At 40.9% G+C, this 24,946-nt stretch overlaps 1 protein-coding gene across 6 annotated transcripts in view; it reads left to right on the top strand.

Annotated features, from left to right (window-relative positions):
• LOC106089368 (uncharacterized) overlaps window positions 1-12,651 on the top strand; it is a 49,909-nt gene extending 37,258 nt beyond the window's left edge. For all 6 annotated transcript variants that reach the window (XM_013255202.2, XM_013255203.2, XM_013255204.2 and 3 more), the window contains 2 exons: window positions 11,815-12,135; window positions 12,198-12,651. In XM_013255202.2, the coding sequence (XP_013110656.1) occupies window positions 11,815-12,135; window positions 12,198-12,389 (513 nt within the window). In that variant the 3' untranslated portion in view covers window positions 12,390-12,651. The remainder of the gene's footprint in view (window positions 1-11,814; window positions 12,136-12,197) is intronic.
• Window positions 12,652-24,946: the final 12,295 nt, after the last annotated feature.

Raw genomic sequence — 24,946 nt, 5'->3', positions numbered from 1 at the left:
TTCATGTTCAAAAATTTTACATGGCTTAGTTACTAAGAACTGTCGCCACCGCACTTAATATAAGGACCGGCAAATTAGTTTTTTACCACTGAGAATCGTTGAATATGACAATTTGATTTGATTTAAAAACAAAGACTAAACAATGACTATTCCGCAGGTAGTCATATAGTTATAGACTACTAACACATGATGATCAATGCTATAGGCGCTAAGCCGCTCCAAGCGAGTAGCATCATAGACAAAGGAAATCTATAGACTCTAACAGATGGGAGAAATGTCAAATATGTGATTGCGCAAGGATCCGGAGCAACATGGAACGGAGAATTTTTAAGTTATAAACGTTTTCCTTATCGATGGCAGCGCTAACATTTAAATAAGCCCCATCTATTCTGTTTGCAAATGAATCAACTGAATGGAGATTTAAAAACAAAGACTAAATAATGACTATTCCACAGGTAGTCATATAGTTATAGACTACTAACACATGATGATCAATGCTATAGGCGCTAAGCCGCTCCAAGCGAGTAGCATCATAGACAAAGGAAATCTATAGACTCTAACAGATGGGAGAAATGTCAAATATGTGATTGCGCAAGGATCCGGAGCGACATGGAACGGAGAATTTTTAAGTTATTTTGGGTATTAAAGTCTAAACGTTTTCCTTATCGATGGCAGCACTAACATTTAAATAAGCCCCATCTATTCTGTTTGCAAATGAATCAACTGAATGGAGACGCCATCACGAACAGAGAGAGGGTAGAGTGCTAAAAATTGATCATGCAGCATTTATCTTTGTTATGACAACCTATAGGTCCGTAAAATAAAAAAAAAATAAAGTATAGGAATTTCGTAGCGGTTGTTTGCTGTATTATTTTTTAAATTTCCCACCCTAAGACGGGCCTTAACAATGAGTGTTTCAGGTAGTTTAAGTGGCTATGTTTGCCATAGATAAAAATTTCTTTAATAGAGTGCGGGTTTGTGCTAAACTGTTAGAGGGGAAGGCTCAACGAACGTACACAGAATAAGAGCTATTGGAGAGTAGGTTAAGTTACAGAGGTGACATTTTTCTACGTATTGAAAGCGAAAGCTCAGTGTAGCGGGTTTGATTGAAAATTTAGCTCAAAGATAAGAAGCATCCTATTTATAGTCGAGCCCAAGTGACGTGCCGATAAGCACACGTTTTTGTTTTGTCGATCTCGATTTGTTCGCCAAGTCATTGAAAACAACTGATTTTATAAAGGGAAAATAGCTGTTTTCAATGATTTGGCCAACGAATCGAGTGACAACAAGTACAAACGTGAAAAGTTCGGCCAGGCCAAATCTGGCTGTCAAATTAGGAGATCGGTGTATATGAGAGCTATATCAAATTTTAAACAGGTTTGAACTAGCACAGATGTTGGAAGTCATAACAAAATATCTCATACAAAATTTGAGACAAATCGGATAAGAATTGCGGCGTTTAGGGGCTCAAGAGGTCAAAATCCAAAATCGGTTCTTATGGCAGCTATATCAAAACATAGACCAATATGAGCCATTTAAAAAAAAGTAACCTACACTAATAGAAAGTATTTGTGCAAAATTTCATGCGCCTATATCCCTTTATCCCTTCAAAAGTTGGCGTGCTTTCGACGGACGGACGGACCGATATGGCTAAATCGACTTAGAATGTCAAGACGAACCCTCCCCCTTACCCTAATTTTCAGAAACGCCAGATCTCGGTGATGGGTGGTGCGATTAAAAATTACCTTAAAATAAAAATTTGGAATCCAAATTTCGGATGGATTATCTAGGGGGGCAGCCCCACCCCCAAAACCTGCCAAATATATATGTATATATATATAGACCAATCATGACAATATGGGACTCAAATGAAAGGTATTTAAGAGTAGAAAACGTATCTGCTATCCAATTGTCTCCAACCACCAAAACAGTCAATCCCATGGCAGCCGGTTGTACGTACCGGATTGACCCGATGGAATCTTCATCGGCAAGGGCTGCCGCCTCAGTGTACGTGTTCGTCTTTTTTCGTCATGGGAGAGGCACATCCCGGAGTGCCTTCTCCGTATGCTTTTGGTCCGTGCCGGGATTGAAAAGAACCCCGGACCCTGGTTCTGTTCCGTTTGCCAGAACCGCCTTCATCATCGGTCAGTGTCGGTGAGGTGTAACAGGTGCTTGGAGTGGGTACATTTCCGTTCTTGCTCTGGCCTAACTTCGCTACGGGAGTATAGTCATACTGGCTATGTCGCTAGGTGCTGTGCGAACATAGCCAGCAGCGGGTCACAAGCGTCGCCTTCGGCGTCCTCGTCGTCGGACTATGTGACCCCCCGACCTCTCCCGTACGGCAATTTATGCAAAGACAGCACCCTAGCCCTACTATTGCCAGGCCAGTGTCGGGAAATGTATCGTTCCTGCAGTTAAACTGCAATGGACTGCGAGGCAAGATTGATGAGATTGTAGATTTTATGAGTCGGAAGAGCATATCGGTCGCAGCGATCCAGGAGACAAAGCTGACTAACACCTGCAGCTTGCACAGTTGTCACGGCTACAATGTGCTACGTAAGGATCGCTCAAGGAATGGAGGTGGGGGATTGGCCTTCGTTATACACCATTCCGTGCAGTATAGACCTATCTCGCCTGTGCTTGACGCTAGTGACCCATACATGGAATGTATGGGGGTAGCAGTCAGGTCTGGTACTGCCGAGATAGAGATATACAACGTGTATATACCGCCGGTTGGCAGCTGTGTCCCGATTAATGGCCAGGCCTACAGCCCCGACATAAGTGGGTTGCTATCTGGCCATAGTCGTCTGGTTCTGGGGGATTTCAATGCACATCACTCGTCATGGCATTCTCCCCTAGGCAACGACCAGCGTGGCATAGCTTTGGCAGAGCAGATAGATAGCTCCACGTTTTGCACGGTGAATGAGGATGCCCCCACTAGGATTACGAGGAGGTGCAGCAGCTCGCCAGACATCTCAATCGCATCCCCTGATCTCCTGAGTGACGTATCTTGGCAAGCCGTCATCTCTTTGGGGTCAGACCACCTCCCCATAATCCTCACCATCGACCGACCACCCGACTTCATAACCTCTGAGCGCCGAACGTTCATCAACTACAAGAAGGACAATTGGACTGGCTTCAGAGAGTATACCAATCGCCGCTTCAATGAACTGCCACCCCCCTCTGATGTGCTTGTGACCGAGAGGAAATTCCGAGACATCATCAACGCAGCAGCCGCTCGCTTTATACCAGCCGGTCGAATACCGCAAGTGCGACCCAATTTCCCGGCGCAAGCAGTGGTACTCGCAGACGAGCGTGATGGGATTCGTGCTATGGACCCCGCTAACCCCAGAATCAGCGAGCTGAATCTGGAAATAAACAGGGTAGTCAACGAACATAAGCGGAATTTGTGGCTGGAGCACTTGGAGCAATGTAACTTAGGCACCGGTGCAGGCAAATTGTGGGCCACTGTTAAGTCTCTCTCGAACCCCGGTAGACGGGACGACAGGACCTCAGTCACTTTTGGCGAGTTAACCGTGACTGATCCGAAGAGATGCGCCAGGTTGTTCAACCGTCAATTTATCGTGCATCCCGAGAGAGACAGGGCAAGGAGGAGAGCCATTCGCCGTATTCGTGGTCTCCGAGCCGATGAACAGCCATCACAATTTACCGTGGGCGAAGTTACGAATGTCATCTGTGGCGCCAAATCTTCCAAGGCGTTGGGCCCCGACGGAATCTCTACATTGATGCTGAAGAATCTGGATTTACCTGGAGTTGAGTACCTTACCACTGTCCTTAACCTGTCATTGAACACTCTTATAGTTCCCGATGTCTGGAAAATGGGCAGAGTGATCCCGCTACTGAAGCCTGGTAAAGACCCGAGTTTGGGGGAGTCGTACAGACCGATCTCCCTTCTCTCACCAGTGGCCAAGACGCTTGAGGCATTACTCCTCCCGAGCCTCGTAGGAGAATTTCCATTCGCCGAGCATCAACACGGATTTCGGAGACTGCACAGCACAACAACAGCTTTGCATGCCATCACCACACACATTTGCCGTGGCTTCAATCAACCCAGGCCATGTGATAGGACGGTCCTCGTGGCATTGGACCTATCGAAGGCATTCGACACGGTCAGCCATGCCAAATTATTTGAGGACATCGCCAACACGTCCCTCCAGCCAGGCCTTAAACGTTGGGTCGCGAATTATCTGTGTGGCCGCCAGTCATTTGTGGAATTTAGGGATAAGAAGTCAAAACACCGTAGAGTGAAACAGGGAGTTCCCCAAGGCGGGGTGATATCTCCGGCTCTGTTTAACCTCTACCTATCCTCCATCCCACCCCCTCCAGACGGCATAGAGATCGTATCATATGCGGACGACTGTACGATGACGACCTGATGCCAATCAGGCCCCCCACCCATTGATGACATCTGCGATAGGTTGAACGTCTACCTCAACGAGCTTGCCTCATATTTCGCTGCAAGAAATCTGAAGATATCCGCCACCAAATCTTCAGCCACACTGTTCACTACAAATACGCGTGAGGTGAATTCTGAGCTGACTGTGATGGTAGATGGAGAATTGATTCCGACTATCAAGTGTCCCAAAATACTTGGCGTCACATTTGACAGCTCCTACACTTTCTCCCCACATGCCACAGCAATCTGCAATAAAGTCAAAAGTAGAAACAAGGTCCTCAAGTCACTCGCTGGCAGCACTTGGGGTGCAGACAAAGAAACCTTGTTGACCACGTACAAAGCAATTGGCCGGTCTGTGGTAAGTTATGCAGCGCCAGTGTGGTCACGTCAGCTTTGTGACACGCAGTGGAATAATATTCAGATCTGTCAGAATGCCGCCCTCCGAACTGCGACGGGCTGCCTCCTTAGTTCTCATGTGGACCAACTCCACCAGGAGACAAAGATTCTACCAGTGCGAAGACATAACTACATGCTGTCTAAGCAATACCTTTTGGGCTGTTATCGCAGAAATCATCCAAATCATCATCTTGTGGATAGATACCCACCGCCCAGAAGCCTTAAAGTAGATCTACATGATCTAGAGCGTGAGGTCCAGCGCTACAAGAGAGAACCTCTAGATCAAGCGGCATATCAAGCGGGTCTGAACAACATTCATGCAGACACGGTAGCAGACGCGTTAACTGGCTACCGGGTGAATGTAGTCCTTGGAGAACGACCACCACCCATTGCACCCGAAGAAATCGACCTCCCCCGGCAAACCAGAGTGATTCTGGCTCAATTACGTTCCGGCAGATGCAGCCGCCTCAATTCCCACAGAGCTAGGATTGATGCCGACGTGCAAGATGTATGTCCCGACTGTAACCAAGGACCGCACCATACACGTCACCTGTTTAACTGCCCGGCCAGACCCACTCGACTCAGACCCAGATCCCTGTGGACGCACCCCATCTTAGTCGCGGAGTTCCTGGGTCTTGACACTCAACAGAATCAAGCAGACGAAAGATAGTACACAATAAACTGCTACAACAACAACAACCAAAACAGTCCTACATCGGATATATTTACCGACCTTGGCAATATGGGACTCAAATAAGAGGTATTTGCGAGTAAAATACGAATTTGGTATCCAAATGTGAGACCAAGTTTCTGGGGGTGCACCCCTTACACAAAACACCGCCAAACAGGCATTATTTACTGATCATGGCAATATGTGGCTCAAATAAAAGGTATTTAAGTGTAGAATACGAATCTGATATCCAAATGTGGGACCAAGTTTATGGCGGGACCGTCCCTTCCAAACACAGCCCCAAAGAGGACAAATTTACTACAATAGCAATATGGGGCTTAAATGAAAGGTCTTTGGGATTAAAGCACGAATCTGATATCAATATTCTGGAAAAAGTGTGTATGAGGCCACCCCACCCCCATAACACTACCTATATAGGACGTATTTGCTGACCATTCCAATATGGGGCTGTAATAAGAAGTATTTTAGAGTATCTGATATGTATTTTCAGGGCTAAGTTATTGAACGGCCGCCCCATCCCCCAAAACACCCCCGAAACCGCTCATGATTGTTGACTATGGAAATATGGGGCTCAAATGAAAGGTATTTGGGAGTAGAATACGAATCTGATATCCCAATGAGGGACCATGTATTGGGGGCCCTTTCCCAAAAAACCCCCAAATAGTACAAATTTTGGGGCCAAATATTTGGGTACGCCTCATCCCATAAACTCCCCTTAAATCAATGGCAATATGGGGTTTAAATAAATGGTATTTGAGAGAAGAGAACAATGCCAGCATTAGGAGGGGAAAACCACCGCTGAAAATTTTTTCTGATGTTCTCGCCAGGATTCGAACCCAAGGCGTTCAGCGTCATAGGCGGACATGCTAACCTCTTCGCTACGGTGGCCTTTAATTGTCGGAAATAAATATTCAAAGGATAACTTTGTTCCATATAGAGTAAAAGAAGGTGCAGCGGAGCGCTCCCGGTTCAGCTAGTATTGTATAAAATTGTGATAAATCGCCACAATTTCATAAAAAGAATTTTAATTATTCATATTTAGGACGACACCTAGAATTGTTAATATAGTCGAATTCGTCTTACGAAGGCAAAATACGTGAAATTGGAAGTTTGTTTTCCATAAGGCTGAGTTTATATCATTGAAATAGGACTTTGTTTTTTAACATAATTTGGATTTCAATTAACTGCCATTGCGTTTGCAATATATCGAAATATTTTATCTCAGACCCCACAATTTTTTTATAGTAAAAATATATATATATTCTTGGAGGTAAAATTCTAAGACGACAGTCGTTAACACAGAAGCTGTCGAGTAAAAACTTTGCACAGATCAGAATTATGTCGATAGACATGTTAAGATCACAGTTGGTCTGTATAGGACTTTATCTTGGTAGAGCCCATAAACGTAGAAAGAGATAAAACCCCCTGAGTTTTTATTTCCTAAAATATGGTCAAAATGTTCATATAAGTTACGTTTTGTAATCTCAAATCCTTTCATTTAAGTCCCAAATTGTCCCGGTCCACTTTACAGTGTGTGTAGTAATTTTGGGGTAAAAACGAGAGTCGCACCCTCTATCTTACCCTGCCGATAACAAAGATTTATATAGCCTATTAGTCACGCCAGACCATCCTACACAATCTGTAAAAATTTTAAGGAAAATCGGTTCAGCCGCTTTCGAGTCCATACGGAACAAAAAATTAGAAAATTATTCAATGTTTCCAATTGCACCGCCAAAATTCAATACTCGTATAACTTTGCTCTTAAAGCATTGTCGTTTTGCATGCACCTACGGCTACATGCACCCACGGCTGCCTGCAACCAGCAGTGAAGGGACATGTTGTTTACTGCAAGTTTATCGTTGAGTTTCAGTCAACCTTTTCTCATATTAAATATGTGGTGGCTGAGTTGGTAGAGCAGCCGCTTTGCATTTGAAAGATTCTAATTTCAAATGTCGCTGGCGGTGTAAACAAAAGAGTGTAAACAATAATTAATACGTGAATAAGTGTCAAATAAACCTGTCCATCAACAAAACGTTTTTTTTCATATTTTTGCTTCTTAGGCCATACAAATATACTAAAATCTGCTTTTACAGCACGCCTTCTAAAACTGGTGCTGTTGTAGGCCTCGTAAATGGATATATTTTTTAGTCCCTTCAGCAGGCGTATTGCGAGCAAGACATCATGTAAATAATCAATGTTATTTAGAAATTGTGTTTACATTTGTGTGGATGTACTCTTGATTGCGTTTGCAGGCATATTCCTACGCATCCATTTTGCTTCTTTCCGTCACTGGGAATTCCCAATTCAAGGAAAACGCATAAATTTTCTTCCATTTTAATGGAAATGGATGTAATTGTATATTTATTATTATTTTAAAATAGTTTTTCTGAGTCCTGCCTGGTCTTCAACCGATTTATTATTTTCATCCGCCCATTGCAGTCCTCCATTACACCCAAGAAGATTTTAAACAGAAAATTCATAAAGACACACCTCTCTTGATGAATGAAAGCTTTGAATGTGAATAGCGAATATAAAAAAATATATGCAACTATTTCAAGAATTGTTTATGGATGTGTGTGATATCCACTTTCATGTATACGCATGTAAAATTGCAGTGTGAACGAACAGGATTTATTTTTGAATTTCGTTAAATCCAGATTAAAAAAAAAATCAATGTAAAGGCTGGTACTATATTCGATTTTCGCAATATTTTCCGCCGATTACTTTTTTTAGATAACTGATTTTAAAGCAAAAAAACTTTCTGATTTCATTCAGTAGGATATTCCCCAATTACTTATGGCAACATCTCAATTTTATCATTGTTATTTGCGTAGTTTTTGATAAAAGTAATCGCGGAAAACATGGGTTTTCAACGGTGAAAAACGACATAGTGTAAATTTCTTATAGTGTAATCTTTGTATGTATTTGTTCAAAATGAACAAAAATTGTACGTACTTCCCAGATTCGTTATCAAAAAAGTCTTCTTTTATTAAATTTCTTAAATACATACGTACCTTTCCCAGTGATGAAATGCAGGACGATAGTTTAATAGTAACTGCTTTAGTTATTCCCTTATCTAGGTTAACCTTGATCGAAAAGCGATTTTTGGTGAGCCGTTACGCAGCTCTTACGAAATTTTCGTTGCCATAAGAAATTCATTGTTTTTGTTGTTGTAGTCACATTTTCTTGTGTAGATAGCGATCCTCGTCAAGCTTCTATAGGTGAATAAGCTCGTACCGCTCCATAGGAACGATCGCCGCGGAAAATGATGGTCATCGGTTATTTAAAGATCGCAATAACTCACCTTGACATATTGAGCATCACAGACATACAGTATTTAAGGCGGTGCCGCACAGTGGCACGACCCACAGTGGGATAGAATCGAACAAAAAAACTAGTAAAAAAAGATGCCATTTGAGAACGGATAGAGAGATAACTTTAAGGGAAAACTACAAATTTCTGATACAGACTGAAAAAATACAAAGAAAAAACGAAAGAGATATCGTAAAAGTACTTTTTGAATTTTGTCTTTAAAATCCCAAAAAAAAAATTTTTTGCTCGCTTTTTTTTACCAAAATCCCCAAAATACTCATTTCTGGTAAAGATGATTTAAAAATCGGCATTTTTTTTGGTAAATTTGCAGTGGAGGCTACAAATTATATTTAGTGCACAAAATGTTTTGCATGTGTTAAGGGACATATGAAGTAAAAAACAAGTAAAAGTGCGCTAAGTTCGGGCCGAATCTTGGAAACCCTTCACCATGGATTCTGCTAAAAATTGATACAAAATAAATTTGGTTGAAGGGCATAGTTTTATTCTACATACCAAACTTCTGTGAACCATCACTTCTGTTTAACAAAATTTGTTATTCAAAACGGCAAAAATATTTGCTAAAACAGAAGTTTTTGTCTGCTGCAAATGGGAAAGCAGACATAACTACTGTTTCAGCAAACATAGGGCTGCTGTATTTGCAAACATTTCTTACTGCTATTTCAATTAACAAAATCTGCTGTTTTGAGTACACAAGTCTGCTGAAAAAAAAGTTGTATGCTACGTTTTATGGCTGCCTGTTACTTGTTTTAATTACTTTAGGCATTTTTTATTTAGAAATTTTGTTGGAAGAGATGATTTTAATTTGTGGAATATTACTGTAAAGAAACTTCCTGATCCATCCATTGGTATACATTTCGAAATGTGGCTGAGCTAGCTCGCCACATTGTTATTTGTTATTGCTCTACTAATATGCACATGCCTGACATGGCCTTTTGTATCTACATTTAAAGAAAAAAGGTTATGGAATGTATGCATTCAGTGGTGCTTATGAACATCCACTGAGACATACATTTACATATGTGTTCTATTTTTCTTCTTCTAACATTCCCTTCATAATTAAGCAGCAGTCATTTTCAGCAAACAACAGACAAAAGACTACTGCTACCATAGAAGCAAAATTAACTACTACTATTATTCAGCAGACAGTGTTTCCTATTTTCAGCAAACTTTTTTCTATGAGTGCACTTTTAATAGTCGACTATAGCAATGACGAGAATGTGGACGGCGATCGTGTCTCTGCATGTTTTAGCGCCGAGGCGCTTGTGTATCCCTTGTTATGAAGATGAATACAGGATGAAGCCCTGGTGTGCCAGGACAAGATGAAGCCCTGTTTCCAGAGGTTAGTCATCAGAGATTAGTTCAGGAAGATAGTCATCGTCGAGTTGTCATCTGTTCTTTTTGGTTGATGTCTACTCTTATGAATTACACATGACGCCAGCCAACTCTGGACAGCTGTTAAATCCCATGAGGATGACTGCGGCAGAGAGTCTTGTTTTGGTCGTTAACGGAGAAGCATCTCAACCGAGCTCTGTCATACTATTTTTCTTTATTATAAACACACAGTATTATAATTAATAAACAGTTAAGGCCGCATTCACAAAACTTAAAATATATTTGAAATAAATTTATTTGGCTTTTGTAGAACTGTCAAATGAACCAATTTTAAAAGTTTTGACACACAATTATATTCAAAGCCTTCCGTGTTACTCTAATGATTTTTGTCATTGGACATACCCATTGCGAAAATTTAAAAATTGTCAATTTCCGAGTTTACCATCCGCCCATCACTTTTTATTCATCACATACCCTTAAAAATTTACAATCTCTCCCTCTCTCTCTTTCTCTCTAGTAGGAGAGACACAAGTGAATATGGTCCGGTAAACGAATAATCGTTTGCGGCTATTGAAACATTTTTGGCAAAAAGAGTTTATGGTTTTACAATAAAAGAAAGGTACTTTTACCTTAGGCGAAGTTGCTAAAGGGTTTACAATAAACAATGTTAGTTACATTCGATAATACTACGTTTATGGCTAACGTTTAATGTGTTGGCGAAACGTTACATAGTTACAATAGAAGAAAACCTTCGTAATAAAAGTATTTTATTTCTCGTAAAAATAAAATGCGTGTATATACATACGGCGAACTTTATGCTTTTTTCCTTGTTTTGGATGGATACATGCACGAGTTTGCACATTATTTCCGTGGCACATGCGTAATAGCGTGTGTTTTGTTGTTGTTTTCGCCGCTGATTGCCGAGTGATTCTGAAAAAATCTTAGTACGGAAACACGACTGTAATAAAAACGAACGAAATATTACGATTTACAAGATGTTGATAGAGTTGATGGTCTATGATTAAAGTAATTAGTTTGACCGCTGTATTTAAAAATCGTTAGAATTTTATCAAAATATAGAAAAATTCTAAAATATTTATGCTTATGCGCCTAAATCCAAGGGATAACATGCAATAAACAAAGTCGTGACGTATTAATGACATTTTTAGACTATTTTCGACTTTTTACCATCTGAAAACAGCAGAATATGTTTGCTGTTTTACAAAATATTACTGACGTTACATTTTCAGCACATTTCCATTGTTACAGCAAACACTTGCTGCTGTTTCTACCAACAAATTTCTCTGGGTGCAGTTTGTTTTTTTTTTTGCTACTTTTATCACAAATTTAGCGTTGTCTGTATGAGGGTTTTTTTTTGCACGGCAAATGTAAATGGCGAAATTAGATTTGAATTCGTTTTATTGGCCAATGTAAACGTAGCTTTAGGCACCAATGTACAAATTTACTAACACAATGGCTTAGATAAATGAACTAACATTTGAATATTTCTTGGGCTGCTTAAGTGGCTGATTTTATTTGTATATTAGACATTCACTAACGTATTATCTGTTCAATCACAGATTTTTTTGTACAAATATGTACATATATACATTTTGTTAAATGTTTTGGTTTTTTGTAATTCTAGCCCGAAATCATGTCCGAGGAAGCTAAAAATGCCAACAGCATATACGATTTTACCGTTAAGGACACCCACGGGGAAGACGTGTCTCTTGAAAAGTACAAGGGAAATGTTGTACTAGTCGTTAATATAGCGTCGCAATGTGGCCTTACCAAGAACAATTACAAGAAGCTTACCGATTTACGTGAGAAATATGGCGACAAAGGTCTGAAAATTCTTAATTTTCCTTGCAACCAATTTGGTTCCCAAATGCCTGAAAGTGATGGTGAAGCTATGGTTTGTCATTTGAGGGATGCCAAAGCAGATATTGGAGATGTTTTCAAAAAGGTAGACCAATTTCAAGGCTACAATAACAATCCGGCACAATTTACCTTTTATTTGTTTTCCAGGTGGATGTCAATGGCTCTAATGCGGCGCCCCTTTATCAATACTTAAAGGCTAAGCAGACAGGAACTTTGGGTAGCGCTATCAAATGGAACTTCACCAAATTTTTAGTTAACAAGGAGGGTATACCGGTAAACCGTTATGCTCCAACAACTGACCCCATGGACATCGCTAAGGATATTGAAAAATTGCTTTAATATGTATCCCTGCATTTAAATTGCAGCTGGCATTGTTTTTATATAGCTGTGAAGTTTTTGTGACGTGGCAGGGTCATATTCCCAAGAAAAAACCCCGTCTCTGTTTCAAATATAGTGCGATTCGATCGTATGCATTTCTTTTTACTCGTGTTGCTATTTTAATTACGTGCACATTGATTATTTAATTTTTGAATCATACTACAGTATGCATTAAATTTTATATCAAAATAAAATTTTCCTTGGTAAAAGGTTAAAGAAACAATATTTGTTTGTTTGTCATAAACAAAAATAGCTTAATTTTATATGAGCGCAGTTGGATTCTTGTTTGAACCGTGGAGTGGAGCGGACGTTTTTGTTATTTCGTTCCGCTAGAATATTCTCGTAATAGGATACCAAGGATTCGGGAAACATTTTAACGCACTCAAGGATAGCTACGAAAGCGTTATCCAGTAGGCGGTTGATGATCTGCGTCTGTTTCTAGTAGAGCGGCAGATCTAAAGCCCAGGAGTAGGCTTAGAATGGACTCCAAAGACCTATCTGCGGTGCACTCCTAGATTCGGAAACGGCGCCGCAGTACGCCCAAAAAGGCTGGAGAGCATCCCATGCCCAAAAGAATTAAGGCAAGCAATAGTAATGTGGGTCCAAGGACCTTTGCTAATGTCGCCATCGACAGCTTGGTGATGGTAGTTGTCGACAAGGGAGAAAAACAGGGCTGCATTCCTAATAAAAATTGGAGTGGGGTAATCAAAGGGCTGTCATCTGTATACTCCGATGTCCTTGCGAAATTGTCTGGGCCTCCTCCAATCTGTGACGATGCAGGCTGTTATTGCCGATACAAATGAATTGCTTTCGGGGATCGACGCTCGTTGCGCCCTAGAGAAGATTGGGGAGATCTGGAGCGGCACTGGATTTTGTCATGAAGGAAGATATTCCTTCACAACCAACGGCACACGCTTGGATATCAAGGATTCCCCAGATTCTGAATCCATACTAAGGGACTGTAATCTCAATCCCGACTGGGGGTGTCTCGCTGACCTCAACAATTCTGAAAGAGTTGTATCCTACGGATTCAACAAGTTGAAGCTGATGGTGTATAGAAGCGGTGGTGTTGGGGAATCAGGAGACGACTCAACAGTTGTAGCTGAGCACTTGTCTGCACGGGATAACTATGAGCACCACACAGGCTGGACCTTTGAGCTCCGATCTGTGTGGTGTTCATTTTTGTCACGAAAGGCTTAGCTACCGGGCGCGTCCACAGGTTGCGGATAGTGGAATGTTCCTTACGGAGTAGGTGCAATTGCAGTCGTGGACAATCGCTGAGTGCCTATGATGCTCGATATGACAAGGCGAGTTATTGGTGCCTTTAAATAACCAATGGCCATCGTGATCCCGCGGCGATCGGTTCTTTGGACCAGAACGAGCTTGGTCACCTATAAGAGCCAGACGAGGATCGCCACCTTCACATACAAACATGTGGCTACAACAACAACAACATGTCTAAGTAACTATGGACCACATCTCTGGCGAATTCCAGGAGAATGGCAATCCCCCTGTCACGTTCAAAACAGGAGCCGAAGGCGTCTAAACGGGACCCTACTAGCCCTGCTGGTTGGGTCATCTGGTGGGATTGGGCTCAAGGTGTGCGCCGGCGGGGAAGGACGGAACACAATAGGTATTAGACAGCAGCAGCTAATGAAGCATTTACGGAGGAATCGTCTTCACAGCAAGTGTCCAGTGTACCGAGGAAGAGTGGTTTCTCTGCTTTCTCAACTGCCCCTTAATGAGGAAACTCATCATGACAAGATTTAACAAAAACGACGAGGCAAACGCAACAATGGTGGAAATTCTGAATCCTGACTATAGTCCGATTTCTGCAGATAAATCTCCACCAATGTAAGGCCACTTCGACGGCACTAAAGATCCCTCTGATGGCAAGAGGATTTTACTTGGTTCTTTTCCAGGAACCATGGGTGCGTGGAGAAATGGTTCGTGGACTAAGAATTCCTGGAATCCTTCATCGGCAAGGTGTACCAGTAAATGTTACACTGATTGCCAACACAGTGCGAATATCTTTTGGAAGTTGTATTTATGGCTTCGAACGGTAGACAACGGCAACGGCTCTCGCCCGAAAATAGAACTGCCTTAGAAAAATTCCAGCTCGAGTTAGGATGAAATTTGGATTGGCGTAATGTAGACGACTAAATCCAGTTACAACAATTTTTCCCGTCATATCTTGGGGAAAAATTGGCTTTTTTATGTCCCAAAAATCAAACGAAAAAATTTCTCAAAATTCTAGATTTCTGGAATCCGTTTTAATGTCTTGTTGCATTTGATGGTCTCTATAAAACTACTTCTTTTCACAGCAGGTTCTATTTTATGCCAAAATCATGAAATCCAGCTTTCTTCGCTAAATGGTCATAAAATATTAGGAAAATAATGTTTTTGTTGTAGGAGCCTAGTTAATAAAACGATTTTTTTTTTCAAAAAAATTTTAAAATTAAAAATATTTGAAAACAAACTCTAAAATATGAGTATACTAGCATGTGCCCGGTTGCTTCTTTGCCCCCGATGTAACTGTAGCGCAATTTTAATAGCTTTAGCCTTATCCGTAAAGAAGGAAATTTTTGGAAGTTTTAGTGCCTTAATGTACGAATTAAAAAAAATAAGTAAATCCGTAAATAAAGTACCATTTTGTACGTTTTAGTACCTAAATGTACAAATTTCAAAACAATCTTCTAGTCATCCGTTACATACTGCCAAGATGTACCTGTATCTCTAGTGTCACAGATGTAGCTCAGTCTGTAAATAAAGTACTACTTTGTACGTTTTAGTACCAAAATGTGCGAATATCAACAAAATCTTCTAGTCGTCCGGTACATACTGCCAACATGTGTCTGTATGCCAATTTTCAGATCCGTAGCTCAATCTATAAAGAAAGTACTAAATAGTACCAATTACACCACTTAAGTACTTTTTATTCCACTCCTTGTACTTTTCATATTTGGTAAAACTTATCATATATTTGTCAAGACATCGATCATTTTTGGCAAATTTTTTAATTTTACTCTTCTCCGTTCACTGTAAAAGTAAATAAGCTATTTCGTACGTTTTTGTACCAAAATGTATGATTTGTCAAAAATTACTTAGTCAGCCAACATGTATTTCTGAGTAGAATCTACATGTTAAATTTCAGAGCTCGCAACAATAATCATTTAAGCCCAATATCGAAATTCTAGCTCTACCCGTTCGTCCTATGCAAAGTTCACCTATTCCGTACCATTTTTGGTACTTTTTTGTTTCTAAATGTCCAAAAACTCTTTTGGCATCTTAATTTAGATTGTCATAGTGTACCTAAATACTAAAATTCAAAGCTCTAGCTCAATTAATAAACAAGGTACCAAAAATTATCAATTGCGGTACTAAACATACCATTTTCCCACTTCCGGTACTATTCTGGGAAATTTTTGTCACCAAATCTTATTTATTTGAAACGCCCTTTAATTTGAGCTCAAAATCATAATTCTAGCCCGACTGTTCGCGCAGGATAAAAAGTCACCGTTTAGGTACTAAAAAGTATGTACTTTTTATTACGAATATCACAAAACCGCGCCTGCGACCCAAGACCCACATTCGTGCCAAATTTCATGACTCTTGCTTTAGCTCCGTTTGGACTGGGTGTTAATCAGTCAATCACGCGCCTCTTTTATATATAGAGATAAAATGTCACCAAAATCAAACAACGGAATCGAGGGTCAGGCGTAGTAGGTTACAATTTTGTCTTAAAAAATATTTATTGAAATTTGTCTTTAGAAAAAATGTTAGGAAAATGTTGTTTGTTTAATAAAAAGACTATAAAAATGTTTATGCAAAATCTAAATTTTTATTTTAAAAAATAAACTCGAGGTGAAGTTGTCTTTAGAGAAATTTTCCCTGAATTTAATAACATTTTCAAAGAAATTTAATAACATTTTTGTTTTTTGAAAAAAACTTTGTCTTTAAAAAATAATTTCGAGAGGGGTTTGGCCCGTGCTGAAGTTTTATCTTAAGAAAGTGTTTCGCTGAAATTTTGTTTCTAAAAAATCATTAAAATCTTTTTAGAAAAAATTTAATTGAAATTTTGTCCTTAAGAAAAATAATTTTAAGGCGGCCCTGGCCTCGAATAAATGTTGTCTTTGTAGAACATATTAAATATAATATTTTGTCATTATAAAAATGTTAATGAAACTTTTGTTTAGAATAAATTCAATTTAATTTTTTTCTTTAGAAAAAATTATTTTTGGGTATCGAGCCCCCCCTGGCTACGTCCCTGGCTGCAGTATATGTATTTCGTCCGATTTTCACTTCTAGGGTCACTGCAAGCGCATTATCGACCAATAGTGCCAAAATTGTGCACAACTCTTTCCTCGATGCCTACCATAATACATAAGAAGTTTGGTTAAAATCAGTTCAGATTTAGATGTACTTACTTACTTTAATTGGCTATGGCAGAATATTTGTTCCACTAGCTGAAAGTAGAATAGCGTTCCAAGCGCCTCGATCATCTGCGCTCATTCTAAAATCTCTGATACCAAGTTTCGAGGTGTCTCCCACAACTTGATCTTTCCATCGGGTTTTTGGTCTTCCCGGTTTGCGTGTACCACCGTGTTTGCCTTCGATAGACTTCTTTGCTGGAGCTTCTTCATCCATTCTGACAATATGACCTAGCCAACGCAGCCGTTGAATTTTGATGCGTGTAACTTTGCTATCGTCGTCATACAGCTCGTGGTTCATACGTCGCTTATATTCTCCATTAACGCAAACTGGTCTAAATATTTTACGAAGAATCTTTCTCTCAAATACTCCAAGCACTGCCTCATCAGCTTTCACAAGTACCCATGCTTCAGAATCATATAACAACACGGGTAGTATCAGTGTCTTGTATAGTGTAATCTTCGTCTGTCGAGAGGTAGCCTTGTTTCTAAACTGCTTACTTAGCCCAAAGTAGCATCTGTTTGCCAGTATTATTCTTCGCTTTATCTCAAAACTGGTGTCATTCGTTTCGGTTACGGCGGTGCCGAAGTAGATAAAGTTACTGACTATCACAAAGTTGTGGTTCCCAACTTTCTCCATGTTCTTTGTCTGCTCGGTTGTGCAAGGCTTTTTGGGAGTGGAAACCATCCATTTCGTCTTATCTCCATTTACTGCCAGACCCATTTTCACTGACTCTCTTTCGATTCTTTCAAAGGCTGCAGTTACTACTTCCGGTGACCGACCTATGATATCGATATCGTCGGCATAGGCGAGTAGCATGTGCTCTCTTTTGATTAGTGTGCCATATCTATACACTTCTGCATCTCGTATAATCTTCTCCAGCAGGATATTAAAGAGATCACACGATAGGCTGTCTCTTTGTCTGAAACCTCGTTTGGTATTAAATGATTCGGAGAGATTCTTTCCTATTCTTACTGAGGAACGCGTATCAGCAAGTGTCATCCTGCAGAGTCTTATTAATTTTGTAGGGATACTAAACTCAGACATGGCTTGAAATACCTTTGAACGAAAAGGAGTATCGAAGGCGGCTTTGTAGTCAACAAAGAGGAGGTAGGTGTTGATTTGTCCTTCTCGGGTCGTTTCCAGGATTTGGCGCAGTGTGAATATCTGGTCTAGGGTGGATTTACCTGGTCTAAAGCCGCATTGATAGGGCCCAATTATCTCATTGACTTTAGGTTTTAATCTTTCACACAGTACGCTCGAGAGTATCTTGTATGCGATGGGGAGGAGACTTATTCCTCTGTAGTTGGCACATTCCGTCTTGTCTCCTTTCTTGTGTACGGGACATAGTATGCTGAGGTTCCAATCATCGGGTATGCGTTCTTCTAGCCAGAATGCGCAGATAAGCTGATGCATACGCCTTATCAGCGTGTCGCCTCCGGTCTTAAATAGTTCAGCGGGTAACCCGTCGGCTCCTGCTGCCTTGTTGTTCTTTAGTCGGGTTACTGCTACTTGGAACTCATTCTGACCAGGAGGTAAACATTCTATACCATCATCAGGGATTGGTTCTGCGGTATCCTCTTCGCCGCCAACATCGGACACTAGCAGTTGGGTAAAATGTTCTTTCCATATCCTCAGCATGTTATCTGTGTCAGTGTCCGGATTTCCTTCTTTGTCTCTGCAGGAGGATGTGCCTGCACCAAAGCCATCGGTTTGATGTTTAATTCTTTGGTAGAATTTCCGGACTTCATTCTGACTCCTGTACATCTAAATTCGCTCACACTCACGTCTTTCCATTTCCTTTTTCTTCCTGCGGAATAGACGTTTCTCCTCTCACCTTTTCTCCCGATACCTCTTCTTCATCTGGCGCGCTGCTACTGATTGCAGGGTTGCTCTATATGCCGCATTCTTGGCTTCAGTAGCATCTCGACACTCTTGGTCGTACCTTGAGTTTCTTGGAGGAGGCTTCCGGTACCCAAGTTCGCCATTATATCATCGGAACAAGGAGTGCTTTCATCAAGTAGTTGGGTCAGTCGAGTGGAGTATGCCGTTGCCATTTGTTGTGTTTGCAGCTTTTCAATGTCCAGCCACCGTGCAGTGTCAGATCGTACTTTCCTCGCCATGTTCAAACGGATGCGAACCTATGCCGCAACAGGGTAATGATCCGAATCTATATTCGCTCCACGGATCGATTGTACATGTCCGTTTTTATTATTCCTTTGTATCTCATAGTAGTTCTCAGTTTTCCGGGGGCGGGTTACTAGCGCAGCGCACCAACCGCATGGGTTTTGTGGGATTGCACACGTATCCCTCGTTGTGGCGAGCCGCTTGCTCCAAGATTCGACGCTCGCCGCCAGCCGCCCCTAGCCTGGGAACAGGCGCTGATGTTGGCCATTGGTTATTTGAAGGCGCCAATAACTCGCCTTGTCATCTCGAGTATCATTGGCACTCAGTATTTAATTAAGAGCCAGTGCCACCTGACTCCTCACTGAGACTCTCCTCTCGAAAAAAATGCAGCTACCCCGCATAAGAACGGAGCTTTCCACCATCCGCAACCTGTGGAAGCGCCCGGTAGCTTTCAGCTAAGCTTCCCGTGATAACGATGGGCACCACACAAGTCGGAGCTCAAAGTTCCAGCCTGTGTGGTGCTCATAGTTATCCCGTATCGGCTATTTCAGATTTAGATGAATCTCCCATAAATATTCGTCTGATTTTGGATAATTTGCAATAATGTTGTCTTTTGTCAATAATGTGTTTTTAATAGGTGGAGACTATAAAAAAAAATTCTATGCATTTTTAGATTATGTCATAGGAAAATAACACACATGTGTCTTAGCAAAAATGTTGAATGGTATGTAAATTGAAAATATTGAAATACATAATGAATTGCAAAAGCGACATGTCATAAGACAAGCACATATAGTGTGATGACAGCTTTAAAGAAAAATGCTTTTTTTTGGGACCCTCTGATGCACATTCATGCATACCTATGTACATATATCTGAGTATGGTGGGGAAAACGTCATTGTTGACTTATAGTTCAATGTATCAATCAGCATTTAAAAATATCCAAAATCGAAACGGGTCCAAGTTCAAATATGTCGCTGTTTTCTCGCCCCATGTGAAATTATGTTCCAACCAAGAAGAGTTGACCTTCCGGCAATTAAATAAAAAATGTTGTTATGCCATTTTAGGTAAGCCATTGGAAATTCCACACAAGTGATGCACTACGATTGTTTTCGTAGTTGGTGGCCTAAAGTAAACAGTGGCAACATGCCGTTTCTAAGTGAAGACAAGCAGTTGAATGAAGTTAGATAGACATGACTTTCAGACGCATCCTTATGTATCAAAAGACTAACAATGTGCGTAGATTCATAGTTGAATGTATTACAAATGTACGGTGTGCTCGTACAAAACACGTTTGTACAGTAAAACTCTTGACTATTGTTTCAATTTTTTACCAAATCGCTTCATTGCTGGATGGATTTTGCTGAAACAATATGGGGCTCTACATGATAAGCTGATGTCTACAAAAAAAAAATTCCACATATGACACGATATATGCTTGTCTTATGACGTGCCACTTTTGTAATTCATCATGCATGTCGAAATTGTCAATTCATAATTTTTGCTACCACTCTTGTATATGTTATTTTCATATGACATAACCTAATTTGATCTGCTGGGCTCTTGACTTTACCTTCTAATTGTACCAAGGCGTCAAAGTTAAAAACTGTTTTACTTTTGCACGTTGCTTTTGTGGGATTGGTTTGCAGAGTTGCATTTTCCAACGCGACACTCAAAAACAAAGCAGATATTAACCCGCCTCATGACACCATGGACATACACCTAAGCCGGTAGTTGGCTTCTTGAGCGTACAAGAAACTAAAAAGTAACCTCGAAAAAGAAAATCTTAGTTAAGAATTCTCTCCTACATAAAAAAATTCCTAAATCCCTAAGATGGTTCATGTCTGGTATTGTGTCCCCACAGGTTCAGAGAACTTGTTGTCTTGGCATAGGCGGAGCGATGAGGACCACGCCCAATAGGGCACTGGAGACTATTCTGGATATCCGACCCATTGACATACAGATTAAGTGTGAGGCAGCCACTACGGCTATGAGACTTAAGGCGATGGGAGAATGGATTGAGGATGGGAGCAGCTCATACCATCGCGGTATAATCGAGGCGACGATAGGAAACCTGGAAGGAAGGGGAAACGTTTCCGATCGGATACCTGAGATGAACCTTGAAGTCGAGTGCGACGCACTGCTGCCATCGGCACAGTCTTGGCTTGACAGAACCCTAGTATTGCCATCTGGAAGATCATGTTACACGGATGGATCAAAGCTAAAGGACGGAATGGGCCTGGGGATCTATATTGAGAACTTAGGGACTGAGATCTGTTTTAGGCTGCCTGGCCATAATACGGTCCTGCAGGGGGAGATCCGGGCGATCACGGAATACGTGAAGTGGTGTGGTGCTAACGCGAGGACGTCGAGTGTGAACATCTTTACCGACAGTAAAATTGCCATTCGGGCAATAACAACCAGGACGGTAAGGCCACGAACAGTCTTTCAGTGTAAGAAGGAGATTATCGCCTTCTCTGATGATGGGAAAATCGCCATCGTTTGGGTGCTGGGCCATAACGGAGTAAGGGGAAATTAAAGGGCAGACGATTTGGCGGTGAAGGCCAGAGGACTGCCGTCAATAAACTTGGTTAACCCGAAGCCTTTCGGGTCGACGAAGTCCGAGTTAAGGGAGTGGGCGACGAATGCGCATGCAACATTGTGGAACAGCGAAACGGTCGGTAGGACGGCGAAAATCCCATGGGGGGATCTGGATCGTAAGAAGACGAGGCTATTACTGAAAGGAAGCAAGAAGGAGGTCAGTATAGCTATTGGTATCATAAGTGATAAGGGTCTATGTCTCCTCCTTTTGGGTGTTACAAACTAATTCACTATGTTATAATATCCACTTATAACTTAGTCAAACCATCATAATAAAAGCTGCTAGGAACCGAACAAGGATGATCGAGTGCTCGGTTTACATGAGAGTTATATCAGTTTATAGACTGATTTGGACTATATCAGGTTCTTGACCGGTGTAAATCGTACTTGGCACAGTTGTTGGAAGTCATAACGGAACATCACATGCAAAATTTCAGCCAAATCGGACAAAAATTGCGGTTTCCAGGGCTAAAAAGTCAAATCGGGAGATTGGTTAATATGGAAGCTATATCTACATCTGAACCGATATGACCCATTTGCATTCCCCAACGACCTACATCAATATTAAGTATCTGTGCAAAATTTCAAGCATCTAGCTCTACGCGTTCGACCGCTATCGTGATTTCGACAGACAGACGGACATGGCTAGTTCGACTCAGAACATCGAGACAGTGAAGAATATAAATACTTTATGGGATCTTAGACGACATAACTTTCGAGGTGTTACTTACGGAATGGCTAGATTAGTATACACCCATCCTATGGTGGTGGGTATAAAAATGATGATGGCAATGGTAGCCATAATACTTTCGAGGGTTGCTAATATAATTTTTTATGCCATTTTCCTCACTACACGAAGAGTACTACTTTTTCGCTTAGTTTTTACTACTTTTTTCAACCGCAAGCGTGCGTGAACGTGAGTCAACATAGAAAAGTCATGCGTGAATAATTTTTTTGTCTCGTGAGCGTGCGAGTGTGAGTGAAAGATCAGTCACGTGCACATGTCTAATGTGGATCGTACCATCCTCAGAGAAGGCGTTAATCTCCTTCTTACACTCCAAGACTATTCGTGACACTTCATTATAATTAAAATGACTGAATTTTAGCAGTTTTAGCATATTAGTTTCGGCGGAGCGTTTGTGATTGATAAACTATACAACAATTGAATTCTGGAACAAAAAGCCTGTTAATGCTAAGGGCTTGTTTAGGATTTCCTTAAAGTAGGGTAAATTTAGGTAAACGTGTCAGCTGTTACGTTTTGTCTTGTGAATGCGCATGCACAAATACTGCAAATATAGCAGGGTAGGCTCGTGTCTTGCCATTTAGTTTGTATAACTTAAATCGATATACCACCCTAAAAATTATATAAAGGGTGGTGCATGAAAATGTTACGTAAAAAATTATTATAAATTACCGATATACCTTCTTCAATGGTTTTGCTTTTATTGAATACTTCAACATTCTGATTAATGACAGAACACCAGTCCGTTCAAGAGGATACCAGGCTGACTTGCGAAGGGGAATGAAGGATGGTAATTGCCTTTTTTGTTAACTCTCCCCTTTTTGTGACTCTTTCCTAATAATCCACGCTTTCAACCTTTTTTAGGTATTTTGCAAATCATGTCTACATATATATTTAGTCATGTGGTGGGTTAGGTTTAAGTGATTGTCTGCAATCTATTGTGATAACACGGAACAACAGTATAGTACCTTCTTGCTCCTGCCGATGAACCTGCAGATCGATTTTAAAAGATTAAAAACTTGGTAGTCAGCCTTGGCGAAAATAGTGCAGAAGTGGTCCCTCAGTTAAATAGAAGAATGGCGTATTTGGATACATTTCGACACAAATTCTAGACCAGAAAAGGAAGTGGAAACTGCGCGGAAGTGGAAACTGGTCAAGCGGATCACAAAGGCCCTGAATGACTCGATTGGGTCAGCATGTCCTAGTGTCAAGCCAAAGGTCAAACAGCGACGGCCATGGTGGATGCCAGAACTCTTCAACAGGGCGAAAGCCACAAGGGCACCACACGATTGGGACGTCTATATGGCTGATCTAAGGAAATACAAGGGCGAGCTGAGAAAGGCTCAGAACAAATCCTGGGTAGCATTCTGCAGCTCCCTGGAGCATACATCTGGAGTCTCTAGTTGAAGGAAGATTCTGTCCTCGAGACCTATTACGGTGGGATATTTTCAGAGGGCAGGGAATGTGTGGACAATTTTTCATGAGGAAACACCAGAACTACTCGTTGATACACATTTCCCGTGCAACTCTCACTGACATGCGTTCGCCGGAGCCTAATGGAGAACTGTGTCTGAGTTGAAAATACTTTGGGCGATAAGAAGTTTCGATTTAAGCGAAATTTTGTGTGCTCTTATATAGTACCCTAAAAATAAAAATTTGGTATCCAAATTTCGGATGGGGTACCTAGGGGGGCCGCCCCACCCTAAAACCTACCAAATGTATATTTAGACCAATCACGCCAATATGGGACTCAAATGAAAGGTATTTAGGATACGAAAACATATCTGATATCCATTTGTCGAACCAAGTGTTTGGGGGACCACCCCAACCCCCAAAACACCCCCAAATCGGACATATTTACCGACCACGGCAATATGGGCTAAGGTAAAATATGGTAAAATTTTGTTATTTTCCATCAAATGTTAAAAAATAGTGAAGAAATGGGTACTATCTGGAAAAGTGTTTTATCTGGAAAAGGGCAAAGTAATCATTATTATTACATATTTGGATCATCATACATTTATTATGTACACTAACCAACAGAAAAAATCAATCCCGTCTGTGGTTTTCGAAATATTACACTTGAATAGGCGCACATGAAAATTTAGATTTTTGCCAGCTGTTTCCTCTCACCGCTCGTGAGTGCGTCGATAGTACATTATATCGTTGATCATATCCTATATATAGTTGTTCCCCCACTTTTTTGATTGCAAGGATCTGATACACACTATATACCAAATCCCAATTCTTTAGAGTACACCCTGAAGCACACATTTTGCGCATTCAGTAAATGGAATATTCTCTCTTTTCAAGCAGACAGGTGTCACAGTGGGTAACTTGTATCTCCTGATGAGAAGAACAACTCCCACCCAAATTTCAATGGCCAAAAAAAAACATTTTTTATCTGAGAGAAAGGGTTAGTTTTTGAGCATATTGACCTGTGATGGGCAAAAACACTCAAGCTATTGCACATCACTGTGTACGTACACAAGCAAACACTCGTAAGCAAGCCCATGAGCTTGCACATGCTTGCAATTTTGTGTGTTTTTTTCATAATTTTTTTGAGCAGCTCGGTCGAGTGCGGATGTAAACTCGGAAAGTGACAATTCGCCTTAGG

The sequence above is a fragment of the Stomoxys calcitrans genome, chromosome 1, assembly GCF_963082655.1.
Source record: "Stomoxys calcitrans chromosome 1, idStoCalc2.1, whole genome shotgun sequence".
Classification (NCBI taxonomy): Eukaryota; Metazoa; Arthropoda; class Insecta; order Diptera; family Muscidae; genus Stomoxys; species Stomoxys calcitrans.
Note: the sequence above shows the minus strand (reverse complement) of the source record. Positions and strands in the feature narration are given on the sequence as shown.